General features: G+C 57.3%; 7 protein-coding genes across 7 annotated transcripts; 4 read left to right on the top strand and 3 right to left on the bottom strand.

Annotated features, from left to right (window-relative positions):
• The first annotated feature begins 85 nt into the window (after window positions 1-85).
• On the top strand, window positions 86-909 carry BDY17DRAFT_293633 (ubiquitin-like autophagy protein Apg12-domain-containing protein). The gene is made up of 3 exons (XM_033733015.1): window positions 86-394; window positions 462-661; window positions 739-909. The coding sequence occupies exons 1-3, from the start codon at window positions 211-213 to the stop codon at window positions 796-798; spliced, it is 444 nt and encodes a 147-aa protein (XP_033592021.1). The 5' UTR covers window positions 86-210; the 3' UTR covers window positions 799-909.
• A 66-nt stretch (window positions 910-975) lies between these two features.
• On the bottom strand, window positions 976-1809 carry BDY17DRAFT_308828 (ketopantoate hydroxymethyltransferase; the record flags this gene model as incomplete). The annotated part of the gene is made up of 1 exon (XM_033735253.1): window positions 976-1809. The coding sequence occupies one exon, from the start codon at window positions 1807-1809 to the stop codon at window positions 976-978; it is 834 nt and encodes a 277-aa protein (XP_033592020.1).
• A 1129-nt stretch (window positions 1810-2938) lies between these two features.
• BDY17DRAFT_315820 (ubiquitin-conjugating enzyme) lies at window positions 2939-3915 on the top strand (the record flags this gene model as incomplete). The annotated part of the gene is made up of 6 exons (XM_033735951.1): window positions 2939-2975; window positions 3093-3140; window positions 3272-3304; window positions 3355-3469; window positions 3536-3717; window positions 3776-3915. 6 exons carry the CDS (start codon window positions 2939-2941, stop codon window positions 3913-3915), a joined length of 555 nt encoding a protein of 184 aa, XP_033592019.1.
• Window positions 3916-5361: 1446 nt separating this feature from the next.
• BDY17DRAFT_247302 (kinase-like domain-containing protein) lies at window positions 5362-7073 on the top strand (the record flags this gene model as incomplete). The annotated part of the gene is made up of 2 exons (XM_033730807.1): window positions 5362-5639; window positions 5699-7073. The coding sequence occupies 2 exons, from the start codon at window positions 5362-5364 to the stop codon at window positions 7071-7073; spliced, it is 1653 nt and encodes a 550-aa protein (XP_033592018.1).
• Window positions 7074-7462: 389 nt separating this feature from the next.
• On the bottom strand, window positions 7463-8638 carry BDY17DRAFT_322289 (uncharacterized protein; the record flags this gene model as incomplete). The annotated part of the gene is made up of 2 exons (XM_033736783.1): window positions 7463-8232; window positions 8419-8638. 2 exons carry the CDS (start codon window positions 8636-8638, stop codon window positions 7463-7465), a joined length of 990 nt encoding a protein of 329 aa, XP_033592017.1.
• A 253-nt stretch (window positions 8639-8891) lies between these two features.
• BDY17DRAFT_315813 (proteasome core particle subunit alpha 3) lies at window positions 8892-9771 on the bottom strand (the record flags this gene model as incomplete). The annotated part of the gene is made up of 3 exons (XM_033735950.1): window positions 8892-9441; window positions 9498-9686; window positions 9752-9771. The coding sequence occupies 3 exons, from the start codon at window positions 9769-9771 to the stop codon at window positions 8892-8894; spliced, it is 759 nt and encodes a 252-aa protein (XP_033592016.1).
• A 424-nt stretch (window positions 9772-10195) lies between these two features.
• On the top strand, window positions 10196-11713 carry BDY17DRAFT_237224 (uncharacterized protein; the record flags this gene model as incomplete). Its single annotated transcript, XM_033730317.1, has 2 exons — window positions 10196-10496; window positions 10641-11713. Coding segments are annotated over 2 exons (1374 nt in total), but the record flags the coding sequence as incomplete, so codon positions are not given.
• Window positions 11714-11726: the final 13 nt, after the last annotated feature.

Genomic DNA, 11726 nt, shown 5'->3' with positions numbered 1-11726 from the left:
TATGGGCATTCCGGCGGGCCCGGCAAGGCTGTGAAGAGGTTGGAGGACCGCGGAGTGGCGAGCGAAGTCAATTCTCACCCTTGACCACCTCACTCTACTACTTGTCAACCTGGGCCCCCGACTCACATCCTCTTATGCTTCTTCGCGCAACATGTAAGGTCCCACATTAGCACCCAATGACCCGACTGCTGCACTCGAGGACTACAAAGCATGACTTCAACCACTTCTACGCCGACGCCGCCCGATGCCATGGCCGAGGAAGAGGACAACGGCGCCGATCTGCCCATGACCATGGCGGCGTCCGTCATCCTTGAACATCTACCCAAGGACGCCCACGCGGCACTCGAGACGGCGGGTGAGCTAAAGGATGCCAACGGCCAAGTGAAGAGCAAAGGTGCCCCATCCCTGGCGGCTAGCTTGCAGCTGTGTCGAGCACTTGGCTAACTCGACTCGCACGCCAGTGAAGGTGCGCCTCTCGCCCTTGCCCAACACCAAGGCGCTGCGCACCCCCGTCTTCAACTGCGGGACGGCGCAGCGGTTTGAATTTGTGGTGCGGTTCTTGCGGAAACGATTGCAGCTCAAGGACCACGAGAGCGTCTTTTGCTATGTCAATTCCGTCTTTGCCCCGGGCTTGGACGAGGGCGTAGGGAATTTGTGGAGGGTGAGTCTTTTGCATCCAAATTGGAGTATTAATTGCGCCTGCCGGCGAGGACGCTAATGTCGACGGTTGGCTTGTAGTGCTTCAAGGTCGGGGACGAGTTGGTGGTGAGTTACAGCGTTACGCAGGCTTTTGGATGAGGACGGTGCACATTCGGTACAAGGGCCGTTCTCATAGCGGCAAGCAGTGGATGGTTCGTTAAGATGACAAATGACGGCTCTCATGATGATGGATGAATTAAGAACTGGCCGATTACATTCTATCCTACAACTATGTTCATATTTACAATCTATGGCCATCCACATCCAAAGATTCGATCACGGATGGTCACGATGCGCAAGGCGCTCGAATTCCTCGAACTCCTCCCGAGGCATGGGATATGTATGCTCGGGAGCAGGGTAGCTCCGTTCCTTCACGTCTTTCCGATAGGCCTCAATCGCACGGGACGTCTCGCTCCAGACATCTCCATACTTCCTCACAAACTTGGGTAAGAATCTGCCGGGGGGGAAGTTACCCAACATGTCGACCTGGACGAGCACTTGCCCTGAGCATCCGTTGCCCGCACCAATGCCGATGGTAGGGATCCGCAGTTTCTTGGTGATTAGTGTTGCAACGTCCGCAGGCACAGCTTCGAGGACGACTCCAAAGGCTCCGGCTTGCTGTACGGCCTGGGCGTCTTGAAGAAGCTTGATGGCGCCGGACGTGGACTTGCCCTGGACGCGGAACCCGCCGAGAGCATTTTGTCGTTGTGGCGTGAGGCCGATGTGGGCGAGAACGGAGATGCCAGCGGTGGTGATCTTGGCAATGGTAGGTGCCATCTCTGCGCCTCCTTCCAGCTTGACGGCGTGCATGCGGCCTTCTTTCACAAGGCGGATGGACGACGCAAGACCCTGCTCGGGCGAAAGCTCGTAAGAGCCCATGGGAAGGTCACCAACCAGAAAAGCGGATTTGGAGCCTCGGGCGACGCTGCGGCAGTGCAGGATCATGTCGTCGAGCTGCACTTCGCTCGTGTCCTCCATCCCGAGGGCGACCATGGCCAGACTATCCCCGACGAGGATCATGTCCATTCCAGTCCTGTCGGCAACATGTGCGCTGGGGAAGTCATGCGCCGTGAGCATGGTGATGGGCTCTTGCCGCCGGTGCATGGCCATCAGGGCTGGAAGGGTTACTTTTTTCCGGGTTGGCGCCTCGCCCGTCGCGAGAGGCGAGTGAGATGATTGTCGGACGAGAACGAGAGACTGCACCGCATTTTGGCGGCTGCAGTGAGGATGATGGATGATGGTGGAGTTCCTCGACGCAGCCTTGCTCGCCGAGCGAAACATGATGGCACTTATGGGTGGCAGGAGGAAGCCGGGGGTTGCAGGGCAATGAAGCGTCAAGGACTGTCGTCCGTAGTGGGATGAATTGCAAGCTCACCCATTCTTGCGCTCGGGGGGATGGGAGATGTTTTGGTCAAGGCCAGACACAACTCTACAGGCGTATATCGACGTCCAGAAAACTCGGCCCTTGCTTCCATTCCACTGTTCGCAATTCGCCGAGGCAGTGGCTGGGCTTCGCTTACCTAACATATAGAAGGCCAGGATGGCGCGCGCGAAGAGGAGCGGATGCGGTGCAGCGTGTCATGGCAATGTCTGCAGCAATTCGCCGTCAGACATATCAGCATGCGCACAAGGTCAGACTTTGTCGCTGGCGAAGGCGTACTGGTAGTGGTGTGGAAGGAAGTCACGGGGAGTGCGGCGGAGCAGCATGTGCTCGCGTGTGATCGGCGCTAAGCCGAGATCGGGCGACTGGACGTTAAGGTGGTGGATGACTGTGAGCTGGTGATGATGGAACGTGACCTGGCCCCGACTGCTTGCCTGCTTGCCTGCATCGACTCTCCAACCATCCCCCACCTCATCACCACCGCCCACTCAATACCTTACACACCTGCCGTAACCCTCTCTAACTCGTCATCTAAGATCCCATTTCCTCTTCCGTGAACGCCGTGTCGCTCCACACCCACTGCGAACGAGCCCCACCTCACGTATCAAGCGCCTCTCCGTCGCCCACGCGAATCCGCTCAGCTTACCACACAAACCGTCGTACTATCCGCCGACCACATCATCAACTACTGTACTCCACTCGTCCGCCTCCTGCCTAGCCCAGGCCGCTCCGCGATAGCCTTATCGCCCAACACACACACCAGCGCCATCCTTGTTGAGCCCGGCAGTGAGGGCAATACGAACAGCATTGCAAGAGTCGTGTTCTTGACGAAACAGCCGTGGCTGGAGAGGCGGCAGGATGAGTAGTCCCAAGAGGAGGATCGAGACCGATGTACGTCGTTCTTGTAGCCACTTTTACTCGACTGGCTGCAGTGCTAACGTCGAGACTGGTATAGGTGATGAAGATGTCCGTATCAGCATCCGCACTAACGCACACTCCGTTGACTAACCAGCCCTCAGGCTCATGAGTGACTACGAGGTGACTCTGGTCAATGACAACAGTAAGTCCCTCCCCACACTCGCGAGCAACACGCACCACTGGCCGGGTGTAGGCTAATCTGCCAGCTTAGTGTATGTGGCATGGCCTGCGAGGCTCTGTGCACCCACCAAGCGCTCACACGACCTAGGCAAGAATTCTACGTCCGCTTCAAAGGCCCTGAAGAGAGTAGGTAACGGGTAGATTACATTCAAGCACGTGATTCTAACGGCCGGCAGCACCCTTTCAAGGCGGCCTCTGGAAAATCCACGTCGAATTGCCCGATCAGTATCCCTACAAGAGCCCGAGCATAGGCTTCGTGAACCGCATTTTCCATCCCAACATTGATGAACTGTAAGTTCTGCAGCGCCTGGATCCGCGAAATCGAGAGGGCAGCGGGTTGACGGCGAATGGAAACAGGTCCGGCAGCGTTTGCCTCGATGTCATCAACCAGACCTGGTCGCCAATGTACGACATGATCAATATTTTCGAAGTCTTTCTCCCACAGCTGTTGCGGTATCCGAACCCGACAGATCCGCTGAACGGCGAGGCTGCCGCTCTGCTGATGCGCGAGCCGAAAGGCTACGACGCCAAAGTCAAAGGTAAGATGGTGCATAGGGAGCAGTGGAAGAGGTGCAAGCGCTCATGTGTGTCGGACAGAATACGTGTCAAAGTACGCCACAAAGGAGCACGTCGACGACGCCGGGCACGACACGGACGAGAGCGACGAGATGAGCAGTGTGGGGAGCTACGATGAGGATGAGGACGAAGAGCCGGCGGGGACGATGGAGGAGGTGTAGAATGCCCTGGAGGATGTGTGAGCGACGACCATGCACAAGTCGACCTTCCTCGGAATAATATGGCATGCGATTGGATGCATGTTTGGATGTTTGGAAGGCGAGCGTCGGATGGAGGATGGAAGGCAAGGGGAGTCTGGGTCTAGACTCATTCATTGCGACGCCTGCTCTCCTCTCGTCAACCCGTGTATTTCGTCTTCTAATACCCTATATCGCCAAAGTAGTGATGAATCATAGTTTCAGCCACGGCATGCTAGGATCTCTTCGCGGGACAATCCCAGCGTGGCGGCAGAATGCAAGCAAAATGAAATCGGCCGGTCTAGGCGGCAAGCCACACACATTGGCAGCCGGAGGCTATATCCGCTCGCCTGTCGTCCGAGGCGGTGTTGCAACGGACGCTGGGTGGAGGTCGCTTCCGGGCGTACCCTCGGACGGTTACATCCTTGCAGACAGCCTTCGAGGAGGAGACATGCGATAACGAGCGGCGCTAGAGCGGATGACGGAGCAGATGCGTGCAGGATGATGAAGCACGCGTGCACGGCCGATGTGCAGGGATGGCGCACCTTGTTTAGAGTTTTGGGCGGCCACGTGCGGCCCACTTAAATCTGGATCGGTGGCTTGATGCAGCGCTTTTTCCATGCGGATCCATGCCGCGGCCCCTTCTCATTTACGTTTGTTGACGAGTGATGGCGGACGGCCGAGCGAGGTGCGCGCGAGGCGAAGGAGTCGAGGAGGAGTCGTGGGATGGGAGGATTGATGGACTGCATCCCCCGGTAGGCTCCATTGCCCCCAGTGACCGGTGGGGGAGGCCTCGTATCGCGTTTGGGAGACGGGCATGCCTCAAGCAACTGGATGGATGATTTATTATAGCGAATGACAAAAACGTGGCGTGGCCGTGCAGGGCCTCTGCCCCACCCCTACTCTTAATAACCCACGCCACTTGACCCTCTCTGCCGCTGACTCGCCCAACGATCGTACTGGCCTCGTCTGCACCGTCCGTCCATTTTGTGCAAAATCCCCTCCATCTTCTCCCTTGGCTGGTATTTGCCGAGCCGGTTCTGCGTTCTCACTCCCGGAATCATCAATAGCAGCAGCGATATCAACATCTCCATCCTCGCCACCGTCACCATTACCGCTCCTGCTCGATCTCGCTCATCTCGTCCGTCCGTCTTTCAGTGCTGCGGGGAAACAACATCACCGCGCCCGCTCTCTACCCACCGCAGAAACTCATTCTCTCACACCCGCTGGTCACTACGCGCTTTGCCAGGCATTCCGGACTTGCTGGAACCTCCCTCGCCTTGCCCGCTAACCGACCGTGTGCCTTTCCCGTCCTATCGGTGTTACGTGAGATCACGAGGCTCATTGTTCTGTCATTACGACATGCCTCTGGGGGAGCGGTAGTGCGCCTGGTTCCTGCCATTCCTCATCCACCCGCCCCCTTCAACATCAATGGGCAACTCCAGTGGGAAGCCCGTCCTTCTCACTGACGAGGTCAATCTCAATCACTTCCGCCTGCTGCGCGTGGTTGGCAAAGGCGCATTCGGCAAGGTGCGAATTGTGGAGAGGAAGGACACGGGTCTGACCTTTGCTCTGAAATACATCCGCAAGGATGAGATTGTCCGATCGGAGAGCGTGCGGAACATCATCCGTGAGAGACGCATGCTGGAACATCTCAACCATCCCTTTGTGTGTAACTTGCGCTACAGCTTTCAGGATGTGGAGTACTTGTGCGTCCCTCTCCCGTTTGCTCACATCGAGGCATGATGGTACTGATGCAAGTGAACAGATACCTGGTAGTCGACCTAATGACTGGCGGAGACCTGCGGTTCCACATCTCGCGCAAGACCTTCACCGAAGAAGCCGTGCGGTTCTGGATCGCAGAGCTCGCATGTGCATTACGCTACGTCCACCAACAAGGCATCATCCACCGCGATGTCAAACCCGACAATGTCCTGTTGGACGCCGAAGGCCATGTCCACCTTACAGACTTCAACGTGGCATCCGAGTTCAAACGCGACCGGCCACTGACGAGCAAATCGGGAACGCTGGTCTACCTGGCACCAGAGGTGTACCGGGGCAAGGGATATCTATCCGAGGTCGATTGGTGGTCTTTGGGGGTAACCTTCTACGAATGCATCTACAACAAACGACCTTTCGAAGCCAAAGACCCGGATGTCCTGGCTCAGAGCATCGTCAAGGCCGACCCGAAATACCCCACCACATCCCCGCCCATCCGCAATGTATGCCTGCATGCAATCAGCTCGCTGCTGGAGAAGGACAGGACGCTTCGCATAGGAGCCGCCGGGTTCCAGACCTTCACGGATAATCCCTTCTTCCGCGAAATCGACTTCGATGCGTTGGAGAGGAAGGAGATTGAGCCCATCTTCTGTCCGTCAAGTGAGAAGACAAACTTTGATGCAACATACGATCTGGAGGAGTTGCTGCTGGAAGAGGCGCCACTGGAGGCACGGTCGCGCAAACAAAAGCCGCGCGCCGAGCTGCGCGGAGATGCGACACAGCAAGAGATCAGGGCGGACGAGCTGCACAGAATGATAGAAACCTTGTTTGAGCCGTTCAACTACACCCTCCTGCCCGAGGCGCGCGCTCCAATCGAGCAATCAGCCGCTCCCCGCCCATCTACGGCCCAAAACCGCGGCGAGGACCTCCAGCGGCCCCTCCCTCCACAACCTCCGGCGAAGATGCGTTCGGCCCCTTCACCTAGAGCCGAGGGGGCCGGAGGCGCAACACGCATGCCGACCAACTCGCCGGATGGCTCGCCACCACTGCCGACAGCCATACTGTCCGGCACCGAGTACTTCCCCCCTGCAGCCGGCTCCTCCTCTGCAAACCTCGCCCCGATGCCCAAACCCCGCACGATTAAATACAACGATGTGCAAGCAAGCGCAGGCCCGACATCAGCACCGTATAGCTCCTATCAACGCCCATCGGGCCCCACGCGATCAACATCGAGAGAGAGCACGGAGGGAAGCATGGGGAAACCGGCGGACTCCCCCACAGATGAGCAGTTCAAGCGGGGTGAGAAGCCGTCGGGCATGCTTGCATTCTTGGGAAGGAAGAAAGGTCGGGACAAGAGTCCAAAGGCGAGGGAGAGGGGGGTGTTGGGCAAAGAAGGAGCAAGAGTTGTGGTCAAAGACGGTTGAACGCTCGTCATGCTGGCATGCTGTGCCTACGACATGTTATAGCATTGCGGCCGCACTGCAGCGCAAGGTGATATGCTCATGACGAGCGAGACGAAAAGGGGACAGTAACCCGACGATGAAGTGCCGAGCGCAGACTATGCCGTGTCCAAGTCGGGACGGATGGGGCTGCCAAGGGATCGCACGAATCGAGCAGGACGAAACACGAATGCAATACCGGGATTGGCGTTTAGTATACGAGCGAGCATAGCGGGAATCTGAGCTGCGACGTTTGATTCGCGAATTCGCCTGGGGTGTCATGACAAGAATCGACTAGATGACGGTCCACGAATCATCCACTCTCCTCACAATGCACTCTTCCGTCCATGACATCTAGTCCCCATTCCGTCAGCCTAGTATAACCCGCGCCTCGCAGCCAAGGGAGGAGGCAGGTTTGCAAGAGAACGATCCTCTCCCACGTCTCCTCCTTCATCCTCATCCTCTGAGCTGGTCTCGAACATGCCACCCGCCTTCACCCAGGCCTTGAAGCGCTGCTCATCCAAGAAACCCAGCTCCTTCCACGCCACCACCACCAGGTGCGCCCGTGACTTGCGCATGCTGTACGCCTTCTCTAACCAAACTGCATGCGCATTATCTGAGCGGACATGCTGCGGTTTGAGTGTCGATGGCGGCGCCGCTGACGTGCTGGCAGTGCTTGCAGCAGCAACGAGCTCATCTTCACTCGAATCAGCGAATAGCTTCTTGTCACACCGGTAGATCTCAGTCCAAAAGGCGCGGAAGAAGTTTCGCTTCACGACCAGGTACTCGGCGCACTTGAGCCCGGCAATGCTCGCCACCTCGCGCTCTGCCTCGTGCAGGTGAAGGAGATAGCGATCGTCGCTGAGGTCCAGAGACCACGCGTCAGGAGGTCTCATGTATCCGAAGTGCAGGGCTTCGCTCGCTTCGAGCCGTTTGAGGGCTGTGTTCGGATCGAGAATGCTCGGACAGTAGTCGGTGATGGATTGCGCGGTGAGGAAATCGGGGGAGTCGGGCAGTTCAATTGCGCGGAGGAAATTCTCGCGGACGTAGGTGTACAGGCGGGCGTTGTGGCGCGAGGGCGGAGCGAGCGATGTGAGAAGATGGAGTTGGTGATGGTGGTCCAAGAGATGGAGTAAAGGGGCGACTGACGGGAGGGCGTAGAATCAGTGCACTTTCATGTGGCCCGGGACCAGGACCGCGAGCACTGTCAGGGGCAACTGAGCCTCGTCGTGGAGCAAGACAGCCGCGTCCTCGCAGAGCAGTAGCCAGCCTTGCTTGGGTTGCCCGTCGCTTTGTCGAGGCAGAAGATGCAGTTCCAGCGTCTCCATACGCACAATCCCAGGGGCGCGGAGGTCATCGCTGCTGAAGGTGTCGAGGAGCCATTGCTTGATTAGCAGACATGTCAACGGCGGACTCTTGCATGCGAACAGAGTGATCCTAGATGTTGTCGACTGGGTCTCGCTGAAAATGAAGTTTGGTGTTTGGGTGGCAGCGGCCGAGTCTAGATTGGCGTTGGCGTAGGAAGTGGTGAGGTCGTAAGGAGCGTTCATGATCGTTAGGAGAGTCGTGGGGAGCTTGGAGGATATATTGATGAGGAAGAAAAGAACGACAGCTCGTTTTGATATTGGGGACTTTGAAGGCCATCATTAAATCGCCTCGACTCACTGGTGCCAGCGGACATTCACGAGGGGACGGTGAATGGCTTCCCCGGTATGTCGGCTGTGAATGTAACCATGTTCTTCATGCGCCACGCTCATGCAAAAATGCGCTCTACCGTATATTACAATGTCCTTGCTCCCCTCCTCACGTGTCGGCCGCTTCCTCCTCCTTCTTGGCCAGGCCGTGCTCCCGGAGCAGTGTGTCGATCTCCTCGGCGTCCCACAGGTGATGGAAGATGGTGCCCTTCTTCGTCCTGCCCACCGTTGCAAACTCAATCTTCTCGCTAGACAGCTTGGTAGAGTCCATCGTCTTGCTCAACACCTTCACCGCCAACTCACACGCCTGCTTCAAATCACACTCTTCGTTGTAGTCTTGCTTCAGCAAGCTCTGGGCGCTGGCATTGTTGGCGCCCACGCTCGTCGCCTTCCACCCGCCGTAGTTGCCGGAGGGGTTGGATTGGTAGAGTTGGAATTGGCGTTGGTTGTCCCAGCCGGCGTAGATGAAGCTGACACCAAAGGGCCGCAGACCACCGTGTTGGGTGTAGCCTTGCTTGAGGTCGCACAGGCGGCGCACAAGCTGCTCGCAGGGGATGTCGGCGTTGTAGGTGAGCAGGTAGCGTTGGGCGGCTTGACGGGCGTAGTTGATGAGGATGTTGGCATCCGCCGTCATGCCTGCGACTGCGCAGATCATGTTGCTATCATCAGGCGTTAGTGCGTGGCCCTGATGCAGCGATACTGCGGACGTGCGTACTCATTTAGGATGTACAGCTTCTCGGCGCTGGTGTCTTGCTCCAGCAGCTTGCTCGTCACCTTTCGCTCTGCCGCCAGCACAATTCCATCGGTGGCGAGGATGCCGAGGGCTGTGCCGGCGTGTGAGATGGCTTCGAGTGCATATTCGACTTGGTAGAGACGGCCTTCGGGGGAGAAGATGGTCGTTCGGCTGGGGACAGGGCAGAGTTAGATGAAGCTCTTTGGTTGTGGAGGGATTTGGGATGCATCAAGTACCTATCGTAGCGTCTCGACATCTTGTCTCAAGGATTTGGAGGAGTTGACGAAGTGTTTGTTGTTCAGTGAGGACGGACAGAGAGAATGGAGGTGGTGGTATTCTCTTGCATGGACATGTCTGTCGCAAACGTCAGGCAGCTTGAGACGCGCCGCTGCCTGACTAAGCCCAACAGCTTGGACCTTCCACCTCTCCAGCCAATCATCGTCTGCAACGGTCGACTTGCGAGAAGTTGATGGACCACTTGGACGAATTACGTTTCCAGTGCTGCTCTCTGCACAACCGGCACTATGGCACTGCCAAACAAACGGCCAAGATTGTCGCCGCCCAACGACGACTTCCTGGCTCTTGGGGAAGGTGACGAGGCTGAGAAGGCGGAGCGCTATGGCTATGGACAGCCAAATGAAGCCATGCAACAAAACCCCATTCACATTCGCAGTCCGGCAAATGACCCTCGCCATGCCAAGGATCGTCCACGATCGAAGCATGTACTGCCCGGGTACGAACCGTGGGTGCTCGTCAAGACCAAATACGGCCGCCGCTTCGTCCACAACGTAGAGACCAAGGAGAGCTTCTGGCACATCCCCCGCCAAGTCTTACCCGGCGTCCAGGAGTACGAGCTATGGGAGCAACAGCAAAAGGAGAAGGAGGCAAATGCGAAGTGGGCGGAGGAGCAGTTGAAGGAGATGCGCGACACCAGGAGTGCTGGCGAGCCAGCCCGTGCCGCGAATGCACCTTCGACAAATCGTCGGCGGAGGAGTGAGAGCCTGCAGAGAGAAGACGAGGCCGCGATGCTGGCCGAGTTGGCTGCTGATGCTGAGCGGGCCGAGGAGGAAGATGTCAAGGATGTGGTCAAGGCCGTCGAACCGCTTCAGCCTCTGACCCAGCAAGCCACCACCGGTTACAACAGCGATAGCTCATATGAAGAGGTCGAGGTCACCGATTCAGAATTCGAAGAAGAGGAAGGAGAGAATAACGGCAACGACCAGAGGGGGCACGCAGATGATGCTGCCCCGCCGGACGATGGTCCTCTCGAATTCGATGAGGATGACATAGCATACCAACTCGCCGCCATGGAAGAGGACTTTGCGGATGAGGCAGAGGAGGGCGAGGATAACGAGGGCGCAGGAGAAAGTGACGACGACCAAGAGCTGACGCTAGAGGATGCGATCAACCTCTTCCGAGACATGCTTGATGATCATCGCATTAGTCCTTTCACACCGTGGGATAAACTGCTAGCCGATGAATCCGACACGGGCATCATTCTCGACGATCGCTATACCGCTCTGCCGAACATGCGAGCGAGGAAAGAGGCTTGGGAAGGCTGGGTCAGAGACACTGCCGCAAAAGTGAGGGAAGAGCGGGCGCGCATGGAGAAGTCCGATCCTCGAATCCCCTATCTGGCTTTCCTGGCGGGAAAGGCGACGCCGAAGCTATACTGGCCCGAGTTCAAACGAAAATACAAGAAGGAAAGCGAGATGACTGATCGCAAGCTCGGGGACAAGGAGCGAGAAAAGCTGTATCGCGATCACATTAACCGGCTCAAGCTCCCTCAGAGCACAAGGAAAGCAGATTTGATCACGTTGCTCAAAGAGGTACCTCTGCAATCACTGCATCGTGAGGTCGACATTACTGCTCTGCCGCAGCAGGTCCTAAGCCATCTCCATTTCATCTCACTGCCGGCCTCGGAACGGGATGAACTTGTTCTAAAACACATTTCGACTCTGCCCCCTGCACCCGATGGGAGTGAGGCTGTTGATGAGGCAAGACGTGCGGAAGAAGACAAGAAGCGGGAAGAGCGACGGAGGCGTGAAAAGGCATTGGCGGACCGCGAGCACAAGGTGGAAGAAGATCGTCGCCGGGCAGAAAAGGAAGAGAGGTGGGCGAAGCGGGACTTGCGTGAAGAAGAACGCGAACTTCGGCGAGCCATGGATGTTGGTCGAAATGGCATCAAGACACATCTCGAAGACGATCGAC

This window comes from Neohortaea acidophila, assembly GCF_010093505.1.
Source record: "Neohortaea acidophila strain CBS 113389 unplaced genomic scaffold BDY17scaffold_3, whole genome shotgun sequence".
Classification (NCBI taxonomy): domain Eukaryota; kingdom Fungi; phylum Ascomycota; class Dothideomycetes; order Mycosphaerellales; family Teratosphaeriaceae; genus Neohortaea; species Neohortaea acidophila.
This window is presented reverse-complemented; position numbering and strand designations above follow the sequence as displayed.